The 19,844-nt window shown below is 41.1% G+C and overlaps 1 protein-coding gene across 3 annotated transcripts in view; it reads right to left on the reverse strand.

The window, feature by feature from the left end:
- Positions 1–9,226: 9,226 nt before the first annotated feature.
- Positions 9,227–19,844, reverse strand: part of RHOBTB3 (Rho related BTB domain containing 3) — a 60,417-nt gene continuing 49,799 nt past the window's right edge. For all 3 annotated transcript variants that reach the window (XM_067568634.1, XM_067568633.1, XM_067568632.1), the window contains 5 exons: positions 17,445–17,618; positions 15,002–15,168; positions 13,135–13,231; positions 10,578–11,838; positions 9,227–9,846 (listed from right to left, as the gene is read on the reverse strand). In XM_067568634.1, the coding sequence (XP_067424735.1) occupies positions 11,723–11,838; positions 13,135–13,231; positions 15,002–15,168; positions 17,445–17,618 (554 nt within the window). In that variant the 3' untranslated portion in view covers positions 9,227–9,846; positions 10,578–11,722. The remainder of the gene's footprint in view (positions 9,847–10,577; positions 11,839–13,134; positions 13,232–15,001; positions 15,169–17,444; positions 17,619–19,844) is intronic.

The raw sequence follows: 19,844 nt of genomic DNA on the forward strand, positions 1-19,844 counted from the left end.
GTTTCGAAAATGGAACACATTCAGCTGGGCCCACTGGATACCCCCTAGTGTAGATGGGCAGACAGCCCTTAGGGTTGAAGTTCCAGGTACAGTTGTATCCAGCACATTTACACGCAGGCACTCTTATTTCGCTCCCGGGGGGGGGGGGGGGGGGGGGGGTGCAGAAGGGGTGAAGCTATGGTATCATTTGAGAGGTGGATGGGCCCAGGAATTACAATGGGTCCCTTCCCAGAAGGTGGGGCAGTAAGCCACACATTTTGTTTCCTTGCCCACTTGCCGTCTCCCCCTTTGGGAAGTTGTATGTATTGGCCAGCCTTGAGACAGGTGTTTTGCATGATTTGGACTACGGGTGGGTCCCAGGAGTATGTGGCATTGAGGCCCAGGAGAAGAATCATTAGGAGCATCTTTAACCTGAAAAGACAAACTTAGTGTACAGGACACACATTAAACAGACTTACTTATACAACTTAATTCTGGTTTTATGGATTTAAGTTGGAATCCCTTGCACTTTGACAGAGGTATTTGTGTGTGCTAACACCAGGTGTGGGCCTGAATATTTAGGCTGAAACAGGCCGGTGTAAGTTTTTAGCATGACTTGGTTGCCTTCCTGGATGTTGGGCCAGGAGGGACGATCACGAGGATCTTGATTGGCTTGTCTGTCCCTAACTGTTATTCTGAGGGGTTGCAGTGTCTCATTTAATCTTTTGCTGTATTCCCATGCAGTGTCAGACATCAGGTGGAAACGAGGTGAAACTACCCAGCCTTCTCCTAAGGAGATTGTCAATCCAGTAAGGAGTTTAAACGGTGAGACTCCAGTTGTTGAATTGGGAGTGGCTCTTATCAAAAGGAGGGTGGCTGGCAGCTGCACCACCCAGCTAGTCCCTTGAGTTACTAAAGCCTTGGATTTTTTTTTCCAAGGTTCGATTTGCATGTTTTACTATTCCTGAGCTTTGGGGGTGATCTGGGCAGTAAATTTCTGCCCAATACCTAGAGCAGAGCAAACATTTTTCATTACCCATTTTATGAAGTGAGTACCTTGGTCTGAGTCAATTGAATAAGGCAGGCCCCAGTAGGGGCAGAATTCATTAGCTAGAATTCGAGCTACAGGGAGGGCATCATTTTTAGCAGTAGGGAAAGCTTCAACCCATCTGGTAAAATGGTCAATTATGACCAAAAAGTATTTTTTCCCTTTAGTCGGTGGAAGTGGTCCTATAAAATTAATTTGAATATTTTACATTGGGCCTGTAGGCCTAGGCTGGTGTTGCATTGCAACCTTAAGCTTTTTCCCTTCATTACACCTAGCACATATAAGGCACCGTCTGCAGTAGTTATGCACATCAGCTGACATTTTAGGCCACCACCATTTTCCCTTTATGTGGTGTAGCATCGCTTTTTGACCCTAAGTGAATTGGCAGACGGTAAAGGTCACGGAGCTGAGCCACAATTGCTCTGGGGGCCACAAATTGTTGGTCTTTAGTGACCCAGGTATTGGTGTTGTCAATTTTACATGCATTTTTGGTTCATGTCTAGTTTTTTTTCAGAGCATTGTTCCTGTATTTCAGATAAAAATTTGTTTTAGGTCAGAAGTTTGGGTAGCGGCCACTGTATAAGCCCTTTGAGGTTTTAGTGCAGCCTCTTTAACGGCCTTATCTGCAGCTGCATTTGCTCAGGAGAAGGAGTCATTGTTTTTGATGTGTGCCTTGATTTTTACTACTGCCAGTTTAAATGGTTTTTGGATTGCTTCTAGTACATTTTTTAATATACTCCCCATTTTTAGTGGGATATTGAACGAGGTGAGTATGCGTCCTTGAGGTTGAGGGTGGCATACCAGTCTTCTGGATCCAGGGACGGGATTATGGAAGCTAGGGAGACCATGCGAAACTTCAGTCTCTTGAGATATTTGCTGAGACGATGCAGGTCTAATATGAGGCTTAGACTCGCTTTTGCTTTGGGAATGAGGAAGTACCTCAAATAAAACCCTTTTCCCTCCCATTATGTCCGGTGGAACCTTTTCCATGGCCCCCAGGCTGAGAAGGGTCTCTACCCCATGAGAGGGGTCCCTGAAGAGAGATGGGGAGAGAGGTTGAGAGAGAGAGAGGTTGTTGGGAGAGGTAGAAGCAAACTGGAGGGCATAGCCCGCCAAAACTATGCCAAGGACCCAGCGGTCTGAAGTAATTTTGGCCCACTCGGACCGGAACAGAGCTTGGCGGTTCAAAAAGGGACGGAAGATCCAGGAAACAGGCTGGAACGTCGCCCTCAGGCACATCAAAATGACCTCCTTTGGTTACGAGACCGCCTGGATGATTCTTGCTGGGGGGGCTAAGGAGAAACCTGGTGGTGGTTGGAGTCTCCTAGACCCCCTCTTTCTGTCCCCCTCTCTTAGGACGTGAACAGCTGTGGCTGATAGCTCTGCTGTTGCTGGCCCTGAGGACAGAACTGGTGCCTAGAGGTCTGGAGCATGTAAAGACCCAGGGAACGGAGCGTGGCCCTCAAGTCCTTCAGACCATGCAACTTTGCATCCACCTGGTCTGGAAACAAGGCCGACCCATCAAAGGGGTGATCCTGGATAGACTGTTGGACCTCCTGTGACAGCATCGAGGATTGTAGCCATAAGCACCCGCGCATGCAGATGGCGGAGACCATGGCTCTGCCCGCCGAATCAGCTGTGACCGAAGACACCTTCAGCGCTGCTCTAGTGACCGTGGTACCCGCCTCCACGATGGTATTAAAGTCCAGCGCCTGGTCCTGGGGCAGAGCATCCGCAAAGCACTTCAGTGAGTTCCAGAGGTTAAAGTTGTACCTGACCAGGAGAGTCTGCTGATTGGCAATTCTAAACTGCAGACTTGCCGTTGAATAAAGCTTTCTTCCGAAAGATCCAATTTTTTGGTGTCCTTGTTTTTTGGTGCGGAACTGGGCTGCCCCTACCTATCCATCTAGTTGGCTGCATCTACCACCAGGATCCCAGGAAAGGGATGGGTAAACAGGTACTCGAACCCCTTAGCCAGGACATATTTTTTCTTGGACCCCTTGATGTCAGAGCCACAGATGAAGGGGTCCTTCCACAGGGGCTTCACTATTTTTAAAACCCCTTCATGCACAGGGAGGGCTACCCGGGCTGGGTCGGCCGCTGCCAGAACGTTGAACAAACTGTCCGACAGCTCTTTCAGCTCCTCCACTTCCAACCCCAATTTGCAAGCTACCCTTTTGAGCAGCTGTTGGTGTGCCCTAAAATCATCCAGGGACGCAGAGTGTGGACTTCCCCTGTGACACTGGTCCCTTCTCTCTGGACAGAGGTCGGGGCAGGGGCAGTGGGGGCAAGGCCAACAAGGCCCTTGCCACCTAAAAAGCCTTCAGTGTCGATGGAGCCAGTAGGTGCAGAGATGTGCCCCCACTCCCAGAAGTCGGGGGTGGCTCCCTGACTGGAGAGACAGGCTCCAGCAAGCAAGTATCCGCAGTCCGGCTTTGGTGTGGTCCGTTGCTCGATCCCGCTTGCTTAGATGGTGCGGGGGAGCATCTGCACTCCGTGCGCTGTTTCCGCTGCTTCTTCCTCGGTGGGGATGAAGTCCGGTGCTGAGGTGGAGCCAGTACCAACAGTGTGCTCTGCACCAATGCCAAGCTTGGTACTGAGGCCTAATGGGTTGGCTTGGAGGCTGGTCTAAGTGCTGCCTCTATGAGTAAGGCTTTCAGGCATGTTTCTCTGTCTTTTTGAGTCTGAGGCCTGAAAACCTTACAAATTTTACACTTGTCCTTACGGTGAGCTTCCCCCAGGCACTTCAGGCAGCTATCATGGGTGTCAAGCCTTTCCGCAGGAGGAACACGGTTTAAAGCCCAGTGACCAGGGTATGCCCTGCTCCTGGCAAAGTCCCAGTCGGGACTATCCTAACTGAGTAACTACCACTATTAAATACTTAAAGTCCTAATCTACCTTACTAAGACAAACAACAAATGATTAGGTTGAAAACAAAGGGGATTGAGCACTAGTGATTGCAAGGCGAAGCAGTTCCAGCAACCGTCACAGGTGGAAAAAAGGAACTGAGAGGGCATAGGGCCGGCAGCACCTCATATATCGCAGCATGTGTGTGGGGCTCCAGGGGGTGCCAGAGCCGGCCCTATGGGGTCTGCTAAGGGAAAAAATTTCTGGTAATCGTGCACAGAGGTATGGACATGAGCAAACACTTGAAAAAGAATTTGTTGTTTCTCAGGACAGAAGGTTTCCTGTGTTAGTCTCTCAGTACAAAGCCTGCATACTGGCTTGACAAAAGTGTACATATGTCATAAACAAACATGGAAAAAAAGGTGTGTAACAGTGTTAAAAGGATTCTCTAATAAGGTAGAGGTCTAGTCTCTCCTCAATATTCACTCAAAGCAGTTATAAAATAATATATACCTGAATATTACTATACCATATATTAAACTGTTAAGAGATGATAATGCTACCTCAGGAGAAAAGTGCAAAATTATTAGAACAGCTTTTTCAAACTAGATTTGATTGCCTATAAAAAGCCCAAAGATAGCAACTTTCCTAAACTAATTTACTGGTTTTCCTTTCTTTCCTAAGCTATTTTAATATTTTCCATTCTTTAGTTGTTTAAACCAAGTTTTCAGGAACTTCCTAATTTTTAATTTAAACCAATAAAAGATGCTAAAATATTATACATGTAAAGTTGTCACATATATAAACTCAGTGGTGCTTTGACTAACTTCTGAATGTTATCTGTGGATTTCTGAATTGTACCTAAGTAACAAGGTATTGGGAGCAAAACCTGTATCTACAACAACCAAACATCACAACCTACTTCCATGTGAATGGTGTTCTTAATGCTAAGGCATGGATTTTAGATTAAAAGAAGCACTTTTCTAAAGAAAAACATCCTTTTGGTATTCTGTTTATGTACATGGAGAAATCTCTCATTTTCTTCAATTATCAGATCCATTTGGGTTTCACTAGTGTCTGTACCTGATATAGGTAGCATAATAGGGGCACCTGGGAAGAATGGAAAGATATTTTGTTTTAGTAATTGACAATATAAGTCTGTGGATAAATATCTCCTCACATTGTTTGGACTCACTATATAAAGTGTTGGTGGTTGATTAACACAAAAGGCTAAAATAAATATACAATACTATAAAATATTCTCTGGTCCACAGAAAGGGTCCATATTTCCATTTTACCTTATGGTTTTTTTTAAAAGCTATTAAAAGGAAAAGTATTTATGAAACTGCCTCCGTGAAAATAAATATTCCACTACATTTAAGTTATTGGTAAGAAATTCTAACATAGCAGATCAGATTTTCAAAGTATTAAAAACCTAGGACCACATGCAATAATGGGCAAACATTAACACATCTAATTTGTATATGTAATTACCATGACTGCATATATGAATTTAGTATTTAGTAGTTAAATGATTAAACTGGCGATTTGTATGAGGATACTATGACAGAGCATGTTAATAAGTAACTGTTCATACAAATTAGACTTACAATTCTGTACTCATTTTTGCTGATGGCCTTAAGCTTTCAAAACTTCAAAATCTGTGTTCATTCATCCAGTTGATCTACATCTAAAATTTTTAATTTCTACTATAACAGAATTAGGAAATAAGGAGGTAGTTAAATCTTTTTTTACATTTCTTTAAATTATGTGTGTATATTGTTTCTATTTTAATGTATGACTATTTTTATTCCATCTTTAACATGTCTTTTTCAGTGGTAGCAGACTAATCTGTTTTATTCCTTGCAGGAGATAGAACTGGGAATAGCACACTGTCACTGACTAGCAATGTGATCTTGAACAACTCACAACCTCTCTGCTTCAGTCTTCCTCACCTATGAAATGAGGTTAATAATGCTGCTCAGATTTGTAAATCTCTCTTATATCTTCAGATGAAAAGCCATATATAAATGCTATTAATTATCATTCCTATGCTGAGCTAATCTTCAATATTCTGAACTAGTGGAGTACAGTGCCATTATTTTTGTCCCAAAATAGGAAATGACATCTGGACCTTTAAAACCACACCAGAAGAAAATCACCTACAGTTCAAAAGTGTGGAACTCCCAAAAGAATAACTCTGTAGAGATTAAAAAAAATCCCTCTTTATTAACAAAAAAGTGCTTTAGGTACTACTCAACATGGTGGGTCTCACCGTTGCCTAACGGCTATTTTTTCTGCAGATGCCTGGTTCATCCAGCCTTGTTTTCAGGACTAGGTAACTTTTTCATTAATCTTCCTTGTATTACATTGTCCCCCTAGGACTGAACACTAACATACCACACATGCCACTCCCTACAATACAAGAACAGTTGGCTAAAGTTAAACCTAAGATTGCGGTGTTGCTGGTAGGCAGAAAAAACTATTTTGAAGAACTTGCTTACTGCATAAAATCCCCCTACTGTGAGCCTCTATCCTTAGATTGTTAAAATGGTCTGAGCCTAGGGCTCCTTTTGAACTTAGGGTTGTTAGATAGGCATACACCAACAGCCAAAAGAAACTGTCATCTATGCCTCACCAGAATATTGCACAGAGCTAGCGATGGTGATCCTATTTAAGATCTTCAGGCCCGGTTATTTTGGCTCCTATGAAAAAATGAATCCAAACAATCTGAACCGATCCAAATAGTACAACATGGAGCAACCCACCTACTTAGAAACGCAGATCACCATGAACACATTGGGCTTGTGCCCCACTCTACAAAGGCTTCCCATTGAACTCTTCCTTTGTGACTATGACCCCTTGGCCACCCCACCACCACCCCAGCATCTGTGTTCATCTGAAATGATTAAACTGTCAACCAATAGGGGGAGATTTGACAGAGACACACAGAACTTCCCCAGGAAAGTTCCCTACACTATAGAACTTTCTCCTGCAACAGGTAAGGATGACTGTCAACTTCATGGCTTTCAAAATTAAATGCAAATCTCTTCGACTTACTTTTCCTTAATTTCTCCACACACAGACATACATTACCACACAATAACTGAAAATGCCCTATAAATTAAACCAACCTTTTCTCCTACAGGCTGGGGAGAAAAATTATTTCCATTTTTAAAACCACAGGAGGTACTCAGACAATACACTGATAGGGTCATATAAGCACCTAGCTAGAAAGAGAAAATACCAGTTCATATGATTGCAAGGGTATGCAGCTAACATACTTATCCCCAATGTTTTGACAATACTCTTTACCTAAAATTATCTATAAAGCCCATAAATACATTACAAGGATTATGTGATAATCCTAGGCTAAAATAAGCATGTCAGATGGAATATTCAAACGAGTCTCAGAAAGCTGGATACCCAACTCCCTTACACTTAATTTAAAATCTCACCCATTAAAGATCAAACAAATGATTTACAAAAAACTTTAAATGTTTTCAGCATCTCATCTAGCAGTTGAAACCACCACTATAGCAGCAGAGAACTCTTAGAAAGGGAAAACATGTTGCAGCTAAACAAGAGGCCATGTCTACACTACGAACTTTGGTTGACACAAACTTTGGAAGTCACTGCTGTTAGTACATCACGTGTGTGTGCAGACTTGGCTCTTTGCGTCAGCACTGCCCGGACTCACGAGTGCTTGTGTCAATGCAGTGTAGGTATCCCAGTGCAACCCACTACTGTCCAGTGCACAAATTATTGGGATGTTTTGGCAATGCATGGCAGGGCAGAAACTTGTAAAGCAGGATGACTGGAAGCAAGAGGCCAACTTCCCAGTGTGCAACTGTTTCCATCCTATCCATGCCATGTCATCTATACCTCATAGTTTTCATGCCTTTTTCCCCATGAACCTGCGCAAGCCCTCCTCGCTGTCCACCATCTCTGACAGAAGCAGAGCTTCCACAGCTCAGCATACTGTCATGAGCATTGCAAGCATAGGATGCATGATCCTCCGGTTTGCAGAGCTGTAACATGAACAAAATCAGCAGGGAATAATACAGTATCTTGGATCACAGCTTGCTGTGGGACATAGTGAGAAGCAATTCAAGGTTGTTGTTGGTGTTCAAACTACAGATGGTAGAGTATCACTTGTGGGCCCAAGAAATGAGCACTGACTGGTGGGATCACATCGTAAGGCAGGCTTGGGATAAGCAGTAACTGCAGAACTTTTGGATGCACAAGGCCACATTCCTGGATCTGTACGCCAAGCTCACCTCCAGCCCTCCAGTGCAGGGACACCAAAATGAGAGCTGCACTTAGTAGAGAAGCAAGTAATGATTGCTTGGTGGAAACTTGCAGTGTCAGATTGCTACCAGTCAGTGCAAAATCATTTTGGAGTTGGAAAATCCACTGTGGCAGCTACTGTCATGCAAGTGTGCAGGGTGATTTTAATCATCTCCTGCTATGCAGGACTGACTCTCAGCAATGTGCAGGGCATACTGGATGGATTTACAGCAATGGGGTTCCTGAAATGCAGTGGAGCAGAGATGGCGCACACATCTCTATTTTGGCATCAGCCCACCTTGCTACTGAGTACATCAACAGAAAGGGCTACTTTTCTATGGTTATGCAAGCATTGGTGGATCACCAGTGTCGCTTCACCAACATCAGTTTCAGCTGGTCAAGGAAGATGCATGACACTTCCATCTTTAAGAACACAGGACTGTTCAGAAAGCTACAAGTAGGGACTTTCTTTCCTGACTGGTCGATTACCACTGATGATGTTGAAATGCCAGTAGCAATCCTGGGGCACCCAGCCTACCCTTTGCTCCCCTGGCTCATTAAACTACACTGGCCACCCCAACAGCGCCAAGGAAAGATTTTGCTACTGGCTCAGCAAGTGCAGAAAGACAGTTGAAGGGATGCTGGTGTTTATTCACAAAATTGGATCTCAGTGAAAAAAGATACCCCGATGTTTATAGCTGCCTACTGTGTTCTGCATAATCTCAGTGCAGCAAAGGGGGTAAGTTTCCACCAGAGTGGACTGGCATTCTGCTGAGTTTGAACAGCCAAACATAAGGGCTATTAGAAGAGCTCAACACTGAACTACACACCTCAGGGAGGCTCTGAAGAGCATTTAAACAGTGAGCCACCGTATTATATGTGGTGTACTGTGCTCTTCCTGGCCCTCCTGTTTGGATTCTGTTAGGAATTGTGTGGTGCTTGATGTACATCTGTGATTATTACACTGTCACTGATCCTATAAGTTGTGTCACACTGTACAGTAACAATTAAGTAGGTGTTTTCAGAACTGCTAGGCACTCTGCATGTGTTGTGAACTAATAAAGATTATTTTCCAAATAACAGAATTTTATTCAGTAACAAAACCAGTGCAAAGAAAAATTTGTGCAATTTAAAAGCAAATTCATTAATTTAAGTTTTTAATGTAACAGAACAACCAGGGGAAAGAACATACCTGTCCATTGTACCTACACATACTGCAACCATGGCTTTCACAGGTCAGTTTATGTGAGGCTGTGGTTGTGCTTAATGTCCCCTGGGATGGAGTGGTAGGGATAGCGAAGCCCCTGACACCACTTGGAATGTGAGGTGGGAGGGTATACGGAGGTGCTTTTATGGAGTTTCCCATGGACTGCAGAGGAGAGCCTGTGCTTGTTGAAACTGCAAGTCCACAATAGTCTGCAACATCTCCATTTGCTGTTGGAAAAGCCCCATTATAGGCTGATGCACCTCCCTCTCCTTTTCCTGCTGGGATTCCCGAGCCTCTTTCTTTCCACAGGCTGTCTGTAAAGTTCGTCCTCCAGGCCCTTTTCTCACAGTTTGACGCAGTACTGGCTTGAGGATCTTGTTGGACACGTCATCCCAAGTCCTCTTCTTTCTCCTCATCTGGCTCAGGCATTCCACAAGTTCGGAGAGAGAACCTCTCATGGCTGCAATGGCAACAGCTGCAGATAAAACAGACAGAGGTACCACTGTCAATATAATTACAACAGAAAGTGAAAGTTAAGATTCAGAACTCCCTTCTCATGCACCCCTAAGTTTTAAACACAACATGCTCATTGACACTTTTGCTTTGGAGTGCTTGTGTTCGGCACCACTCACAGCACCAGCCATCGTGAATATGGCCTGCCAGAGGTGCAGGAAATGAGGGAATTGCTCAGATACATGACACTCTGAGCACAGAGCAATAGCACTGAATACTGGCAATATTATCCACAGGCAGTGGTGATTTTAGCTGATCTCTTACTCTTATTATAACAAAGACACACAGAGCACAGGTGCTGCTGACTGTCCCAGGCATGTATGCTGCTAACCTGTGTACTGCAATGGTGCCTGTCAAAGTTATCACTGAGTGGCATGGGAAAGTGTCCTACCATGAAGGAAGAAATAAGGCTGCCATCCCTAGAAACCTGCGGGAAAAGATTACAGAGTACCTACATGGAAGCTTCATTAGGATCTCATGAGAATTCAAGAGACATCCTTGTGTACATAAAGAAACTGCTCCACATCGCGCCCCTTGGCTAACTCAACAAGAGAATGAAAAGCAGATAACACTCTTTTTGTTGTACCACTACCTCTTCTAGTACAAGTACCTGAATGAAAAGTCTAACTGTGTCCTATTAAACTGGATGCCATCAGTACATCATTTTAATGGGAAATTCATTTACACACTTACCTTAAGTTCCTTCCCCTGCATCAGGCTCACCTGTGCTTGACTGCTGGGACTGACTGGACTGTGGTGAAGTCTCAAAACAGGTCCTGGTTCATGGCATAGGTGGACATCCCCAGTCGCATGTCCCCCCCATCCTCTTCCTCACTTTCGATGCCAGGGGCCTGTGGCTTTGGCTCCGCAAAAGTATCCATGGCCATATGTGGGCTGACAAGAATGGCATGCAGCTCTTTGTAAAAATGGCAGGTCAGCGGCTTGGCACCAGAATGACTGTTGGCCTCCCTGACCTTCTGATATGGCTGACTCAGTTCCTTCACTTTCACGCAGCACTTCTGCTGGCCCATCATGCTCCTTCTCCTGCATCCCCTGTGCAATCTGCTCATACGTGTTCATTTTTCTAAAGCTGGTCCATAGCTGAGCTTACACAGCCTCTTCTCCCCACAGGCCCAGAAGATCCAATATCTCCTGTCTACTCCAAGCCGGAGTGTGTCTGGCATGTGTAGCAGTCATTGCCAGCTAGGCAGTTACATGCAATAATGGAGAACTGAGAGATGTGCTCTCAGGGTGGACAATCAGGAAAAGGCATTTAAAAAATCTGTGAGGCTCTAAAGAGGAGGGCCTTCTGGTTTCTATAACCCTTGGGCAATGGAGTTCACAACTATGACCAGAAAGGTCAGCATCAGGAATTGTGGAACAGCTCCTGGAGGACTGTTAGAATTGATTTAAGTAATGAAATGCTTACATTTGTGCTGCGTCAACCTCAATGCATTGACCATGGTTCAACACTGCTTGGGGAGGTAGTGTAAGTGCCCCTTTTCAGCAATGCAGTAAACATCGGTGAAAGAGAAATTTAAGCATAAACACATGCACAACTAGACCGAACAAGGTGGCTTACATCAACCTAATTTTGTAGAGTAGACCAGGCCTGAGTCGCATACTGGATTAAATCCTTCCGATGCTGTCCTATGGTGTATTTTTTAATCCCTTTAAAACATCACAGTAGTTAATTATCAATGCAAAGAACATTAGCAAGCACATTAGAGGGCTCAAGTGTTTATTTTCATCCCTGCTACAGTTTTAAAAGCCTCCATGTAATTCCCAGTCTATGATTCTTCAGTCTATAAACACGCTGTGAATAATAAATCTTCTGGTTACATTACTATGCAGTGGCATTTCTGGGAGTTGATGTAATTCCTGTAATCTGCAAGCTGTTTCAGGTACATACTTGAAGGCCATCTGTGCATCTCAACAAAATTGCGCTCTTCCACTAAAAATAAATAAATAGTATCAATGTTAAATGTGTGTGTCCACATATACACACACACACAAAACTGAAAAACTTCTAAAAATTGGTTTAACAACATTAAAGACACAGACCCACAATAGAAAGGAAAGGTAAAGTTAAGGCTGAAAAACTCTGTCCACTGTGCTAAGTTTTTTTGAAGCATATAAATTGTGTAAAAATCAATTGTCTGAATACCCTTGTTGTTGTGCAAGGCATAAATAAATTAGTTTAAGTTTTAAATGAACTTAGTATTCAGAAAAGATACCAAAATGACAGTTCAGGAGACAAATCCTCTATCCACAAAAGAGATGTAGCATAGGTAGCAACAGTGCAAGCTTTCAAATGCAGCCACATGAACGAGAGAGGATGACAGAGTAGTTCATTCTTCACATCCATGACTTTCTATACTGAGAGTGCCAAGAAAGGGGATGTGGATACATGTCCAATAAGAAGTGAATTTAACACTACTACTCAATGTCAAACAGACCACCAAAAGTTTGCTAATGGTGACAAAAGGGTAAGATTAGCCCTAATACTAAATTTCCTTCTTGTGAGTTTAGCTTGATTTTTTCATTTTTGTTTGTTACTGATCTTCCAAAATATAGCTTTCCTTTAAGAACAGAATTTTAGGTCATCATAATTGGGCAAGATGTATCCTTTTCTCTAATTCGATGTCCCAGCATTTCCTGAATCAGATTACAGCAGTGGTTGTCCACAGCCACTTTTCTTGGGCTAGAGAGAGGCAGAATACATATGTCAGCAGATTACAATAGGGCCATATCCTGAAGGGTGCTGAGCTCATGCAACTCCAATTAATACTGCATATCAGGCAAGTGGTTTGTACATTTCTCTTAAAACAAATTGGGTAGGTGCACCTAACAAGGTTTGGCTTTTAAAAAAGAACTGTAGAATTTACCTTTTCCACTTTCCTAAACTGACTTGACTGACTACTTTGTCACTTGGGTTTACTTACATGAATGAAGTGCCAAGTTAATCATTCGATTTCATAATATGTTATATCAGCTATTGGACAGCACTACTGAAAACCTAACTTTGTTCTTTAAAAAAATGTTTTGCTTATTATATGGTGTTTAAATAGCATGTCCTTGGAAGTAACTTGTCACTTTGGTTCCGTATATAAAATAGACACACCTAAGTACATATCCATCAAGTCTTATCTCCTCACATGCTCAGAAGTAGCTTTACTTAGCATTTCTTATTCAGTTCAAGTATAATGGGAAAGATTTTTTTTTTTAAAGACAGGAATTGGTTAACTACCTGAAAGATCTTGAAATTCAGGCTTTTGACTGAAGATAAGGTAGTTAGTGGCAATAAAATGAAGAAGCCAAGTTGAAAGGCAGTCAGAGTTGTGAAACTGCAAGGAAAAAAGGAAAATGAAACAGAATAAAAAACACTGCTCATAACTATAACAGATAAAAGATAGCAGAAGGAAAAAAGCAAAAGTAATAATTTAAGGTTTCCAGTGTCAAAGTAATAGCACAGCAAATGAAGAGTAGCAGCCATTGGCAAAAATAAATGAGGGAAAATACAGCACAGCAAACCAGCAATGTCATACAAATTCTCAGAAAAATGTCAGGTGGAAATAAATGTACTACCACAGGGATCACCACACCTTTGCACATGTGAACAACAAGACATGGTGACAATTGTTAAAAATTACTGTTAAAAGCAACCTTCCTTAGCTGAAGTGGGTACTGGAGCAGTTGCTTAATCCTCCTCCCTCCCCCCCTCCCCCCACTGGAGTTCAGTTGTAAAGCTCTGATGAAGAATTATGAACAAGCACAGGTTCTACTACTAAAGCTGATCCACAATTTGAGAGGGAAATGAGTAAAGAGATGTCATGGGAAGAAGCTGACTTTAATAGTTTTTTGAATCTCAACTCTGTGTGGGAATGATTAGAGAATCCCCTCTCTGAACAATTACTGAAAAACAGATGTAATAGGGGAGAATTTTAAAAGAAAATAATTGTAGTGTATTACAAATGATATTCTAATTATTACTTCTATTTACAAAAAAAGTAAACTAAAACATGAAGTGTTTGAAATATCAGAAAATAGATAGCAAACAAGTAGATGTCAGCCACCATAATAGTTTCACAAAGCAGACTTAAGACTGAGAAAATTAAGGTTCAGTTAGAAACCATAATCGCAAAGTTGCTGTTTGCCAGATGGGCAGGGATTGCTGTTTGCCAGAAGCTGGGAATGGGCAACAGGATGGATCACTTGATTACCTGTTCTGTTCATTCTCTCTGAAGTACCTGACATTGGCCACTGTCGGAAGATAGGATACTGAACTAGATGGACCATTGATCTGACCCAGTATGGCTGTTCTTATGTTCTTAAGATTATGTCTATCTTTTCTAAAAATGTTTTGGTTAATATAACAGTGGCTAAACTAAACTAAAATTTAGCTATCTAATAAAGTAAAACTATCATTTAACTGTTTAACATTACAGCAAGATCTCCTAATTTTCCTTTTCTCCCTTGTCTTTTATGTACCTTTTGGATTTTTTTTTTTCCCACAGTCTATTGTGGGTAAGTTAATTTTGTCCCTCCCCTCACTATTGGTTAGAAAACACTGTTTCTTTAAGAAGCTATACTTTCTATCTGTGAGCAGTAAAAAATGATTTTATCTATTTTGCCTTTACTCTCTCCCTTGCTGTTTCTCAGCTCCCCTATTTTCTCTTACCACTTTGTTATTTATTTATCCTTTCCAAATGCACTCTCTCTTCTGTCCAGTCCTTCTGTACCACTGAGACATGATGCACAGTTGGAGACAGCTCCTCCAATCCTAACGGAGGAACCAGTGCATCTAGACTCACTGCAGTGCTTCTACGATAGAAGTTGCAGTTTAGCTGAACTACTGCTATGTGCCTCACTGGTGAACGAAAGGCAAGACATGATGTGTCTCAAATACACACATGCTGCAAGTAAGAAAGTTCTCATGATACAAAGGTGGAGGGAGTCTGTGCTCTCGGCAGGGCTGTAGTCTGGTTTTCCTTGTGCTACCACAAATCCCTTAAGAACAGATACTAATATCCAACCCTGAAAAGTGAAATAACAAAAAAATGTAAAAGAAATTCCATCACTGATACATTATGTGTTCATGTATAAGCAATACATACCTTGGCTTTTCTGAACAAGCTGATAACACTCAGACTTGTAGATGCTAATTCTCTACTAGGCATACTCTGCAGTTGTGTGATGATATAAAGCTCACAGATATGCTGGAGTCTGGACACCTGGTACATCTCAGCACAAATCAAGAGAGACATGGCTTGCAAAATACTGACTGGTGAAAAAACCAAACATGACTTACGGTCAGTGCAATCTTTTTGACAGGCTGATCAAAACCACTTTTACAGTAACCACTTAAATTTGCTTGGAATAGACACAAAATCAAAGTGCTATTGTTCATCTTCTTATATTTCTGTACTGTATTTCACAATGTAGACATGTGCACTCTATTTTAGCAGAAAAGTATTTCATTTCAAAGAGTGACCACTATTTTATTTTCTAAAAAGGAACTAATGCAATATGTTGTTACTAAACTTTCCTATACTGTAGATTGTGAGTCGAATCCTGCTGGCCTCACACAAGTGAGCAGTCTTCAGTGAATTTAGGATTTGACCTTCCAATTTATCTCATTTTGATGTGTGGAGAAATATTTGTTTTTGTAAAATTATGAAAAGTTTCATGAGAAAGCCAGACAGAATATAGCAAGGTTTTTCTCTTTTTTTCAAACAGTAAAGTACAATGGTAACATTTAAGCGGGTAGAGTAGGAAACGAGAGATGGAAAAGAAAAAAATTAAGGAGAGTACAGAGAAGCAGGATGGACTTTGGTTTTTTTTGTTTTTTTAAAAACAATTTTCATTCATGTCTGCTAGGGCAACAGTTCCCAACCTGGGGGGCGGGACCTCCTTGGGGGGGGCACCAAAGATTACAGGGGGTCCAGGAGGCTTCAGTAATATTGAGATCATTTTGCCCCGAGATCCGTGCTGGGCGCAGCAGCCTTGAGTTCCTCGCTGGCTGGAGTGGAAGAGCAGCCCCCCCCCACCAAACTCCATGCCGGCCAGGCACAGCCCATCCTCTCCCTTCCCCCCGAGTTCCATGCCAACTAGAATGGAGCAGCAGCCCTGAACTCTGCTCTGGCCACAGCGGAGGAACAGCGGCCCCCAGCCCCACACTGGCTAGGCACTTGGCCAGAGAAGAGCAGCTCCATGCCGGTGGGGGCCTGCAGCAGCCCAGGCCAACCTGCCAGAGCATGCCTTCATTACTCTCAGTTCATGAGGGATGGGAAGAGGTGGGGCCACAAAGGACACGTAGTGGCAGCTGTGCCAGAGTAGGCTTAACTTCTTATTCAGGTAAGAGTAACTTATTATTCTTATTATGTAATTTAGTGTTGTTATTATCATCAACATTATGTGTGCTTATAGGGGTTATATGTGTTTATGGCTGGTGGGAGGAGGGTGGGGAGACACGTGTTTTACCTAGTGTTAACTAGTGGGGCTTTCACTCAAAAAGGTTGGGAAGCACTGCGCTAGGGGGAGTCACTTGAAATATTTAAGCACTATTACTTAAAATTTTCAATTTTTCTTATATTTAATATGATTGTTTTATAAAACAAAGATTACTTTAACCAAAAACTGTTTTTGGTATTTACTCTAGTATAGTCATCCTGTTTTGTTATAACTGCACTATGATAATATATATTTGCAATTTAAGCTTTAAAAAAAACAAATGAAACTTGACAAAGAGAAACAAACCTTTGAGCTAACCTGAAGCTATGACTAGAAAGCAATACAGTTTAAATACTTTTTTGATCTAGAAAATGGCCTCAAGGCATTGGAATAGCCTTGAAGTGACCTCAGACTTCATTTTCAGTGTTTGTTACTTAAATAGAAAACGAATAAAACAATTTGTTAGTTCTATTTTTACTTTAACTGGATTCCATTATAAATGTGTTTCATTGGAATGATACACTAATGCATCATATTTTGGTAAGAAAATATATGAAGTTTTCCTTTTTAAAGGAGAGAGAACTTCATTTTCATGTGCCACAGAAAGAGACACCTAAGACAAAAAGTTTCTAAGAAATATCTTGAGCCAATTGAAACCTTAACCCAAAATATTTTCACCAATATGAACACTTCTACTAGTCAATTTACAGTATCTGGTAATGCAAAACTCTTCCCAGTTTACCTTGTTTACAACATTGTCATTTTGACACAAAATGCAAAAGGATGAAGCTGTTAAAAATAAGACTGGAAACTTTTCACTTAATTTTTTTTATTTTGGGATTACACCGGAATATTAATCTACAGAGAAGTGCAAAACTTCAATATGTTTGACACTTATCTCAAAAACAAATAAGGTTATAACCACTATGATAGTAGTTAATCCTTCTTCATTCAGTAGGTTGCAAAGGCAGGGAAATGAAAAGGTGGTGTTGTATTTCTTACCCCTTGCTTCCCTTCCACCCGTCCCCCCCAAAAATCTGGAAGTAAAAATATGCCTGAGGTATGTGAGGAGTTAAAGGATATCTGCGTATTTTTACATTTGCTTACCTGGACAACAGGAATCAGTATAAAGATACTCTAGAAAGGAGAGGAAAGTATCTTTGGAAACCCCATAAACTGGAACCAGAAAACTATTTGCTTCTACATAACTTCCATTAAACATAGCTGCCATTACCTCACAGCGAGCCACTAGGACTGCTCTGTGGGCTGGTACAGTAGCACCTGTAAGATTTCAAACAAAAAATTATGACATTTATTACTGCAGCCTGCTCTCAACACCAGTCTTGCAAGTTAGAGAAGTACTTCCCACTTCGAGCCAGATCCTCCACCAAAGTCAATGGAGATATGACAATTTACACCAGCTGAGGATTTGGATCATTGTGTCTTCTGTATGCAAATAAAAGACATGAAAAAGGATCTGCAATATTGGGAAAGTAGCCCTTGTGCCATAAATAGTTCTATTGTCTTCAGAAGCATCACTGACATGACTAAGGGTTTGCAAGATAACACTCAAAACAAACACAATGAGGCAAATCATCCAAGGTGAAATGCCAAAGAAGTCAAAGGAATTACAGCAAGTATGAATTTAGCCCAAATTAACTAAAATATTTCACAATACAGTAAATCTGTGATGTTTTAGGTATAATAATGTCTAGATCTCATTATTTCATATGCTGTCTTATTATTTAATATTTACAGTACCTACAGGACCCCATTAGGACAGGACCCAATTATTCTAGGTGTTGTATAGTCCTTTCCTTTAAAAGTTTATAATCAAGGCCCTGATCCTGCAATTTTTTTAGTCTAGGTGGATTGCTGCACTTGTGCAGAGCCCTGACTGAAGTGAACAGGGCTCCACACAAGTGCAGCAGTCCATCCATATGCAAGAAGTTGCAGGATCAGAGCCTAACAAAACAGGTAAGGTCTGAAGGGTGGGAAAGAGTTATACAGTCACATATACAGAATTTTCACACAAGCATATATATTAGCAATTAACTGATCTATTTATTATAACATACAACCATCTTCATACCCCCTCAAGCTAGCCATCACTAATGGGCTGATTTCTTATAGGCATCAGTAAATGGCGTTCACTTTTTGTTCTGTTACTATTCATTTTTGCTTGTATTTTCAGATTATCTAATAAGCACACACCAATACACTGGTACACATTTTGTGTATATTTTATATCTATATATGCATATATGTATGAGGTGCACATTAAATAAAAGACATAATACATAAAATTATACTCACATATTTGTATACATACACACATTCAGAATTTAGTGGATTATATAACCCTCTGTATTTTTTCACATGGGAGCCACTGTATTTGTATAATATTGCAACAACACTTACTGAAATACTAATACTTTTGTAGTTTAGGGGCCCAAATCCTGAAAGCTCAATGGAACTATTCACATTCTCAGTGTTAAGCACATATGTTTGCAGGATCATGACCAAAGTCCTGCCATAATATATAAAAATTTCTTAATTGCACAGTTTTCAACTTTTCTAAGCATGCTACTTTAAAAAAATCAAATCATTACTACAAGTATGATTGGAGAATCAGAGAAAAATTTATTCTTTGAGAAAATAATAAGTAGCCTTTTATTTATCCTTTAGCCACTGTTTTGTAATATATGGGCATGCTCCTTTGTAAATGTCAACATATTCATAAATGATATTTTCTTTGAAATATGTAGTGGGTGCTATTGTTTTAACAGCTTCCCACAAGGAATATCTCAAGAGTGGTACTCAGAACAGAACTGTCTTATGTCACCAAGTTTGGCATTAGTGTTTTGTTTTCATTATCAAAGATCCTTTTGTTTTTATTACATACTGAAGGCGATATCTAGAAAGAATTCCCTTTTCCCCATGAACCCATTTTTGAGGAATTAAATCTTCCTATTTGCCCCTAGGTATTTCAAGTTGAAAACAAAATAATTCAACAAGTGTCTAGTCTTCGGAGACAGTTGTTTTGCCTTTAGAGGTAAGAATGGACAAGTCAAGAAAATAGTGTTCAGATAAGTATCTTGTTTGACACTGATTTACAACAGCACATATCAGATGCATCATTTTTTCCATGTAAATGTTCTTTTAATGGATAAATGCATTTAGTTCTTGTGAAAGTTATCTCCTGTATGCCATTATTTTTGTAGTATACACACATTCTTCAGAGGCAGTAGAAAACAGTGAAAAATGGTTTGGTCATTTTCTGGGCTTCTGCCAAGGAGTACTTACAAATTTTCATGAACAGCTTTATATAAAAACAATAATCAATTCCTCTCAATTAGCAATTAATATCTTTTCCAATCTTTTCCAATTATCCATTGAGTTATCTAGAAAAAAGTCTTATTTTATTAAATCAGAGTGGCAGACTCTCTGGGCGGCTTCAGTGGCATGAAGGGACTAAAAGTTGGCTGCACCCTGCTGTCGATCCCA

Source organism: Emydura macquarii, unplaced genomic scaffold (assembly GCF_026122565.2).
Source record: "Emydura macquarii macquarii isolate MOO-44397 ecotype Brisbane River unplaced genomic scaffold, CSIRO-AGI_Emac_v2 contig_2897, whole genome shotgun sequence".
NCBI classification, from domain to species: Eukaryota; Metazoa; Chordata; order Testudines; family Chelidae; genus Emydura; species Emydura macquarii.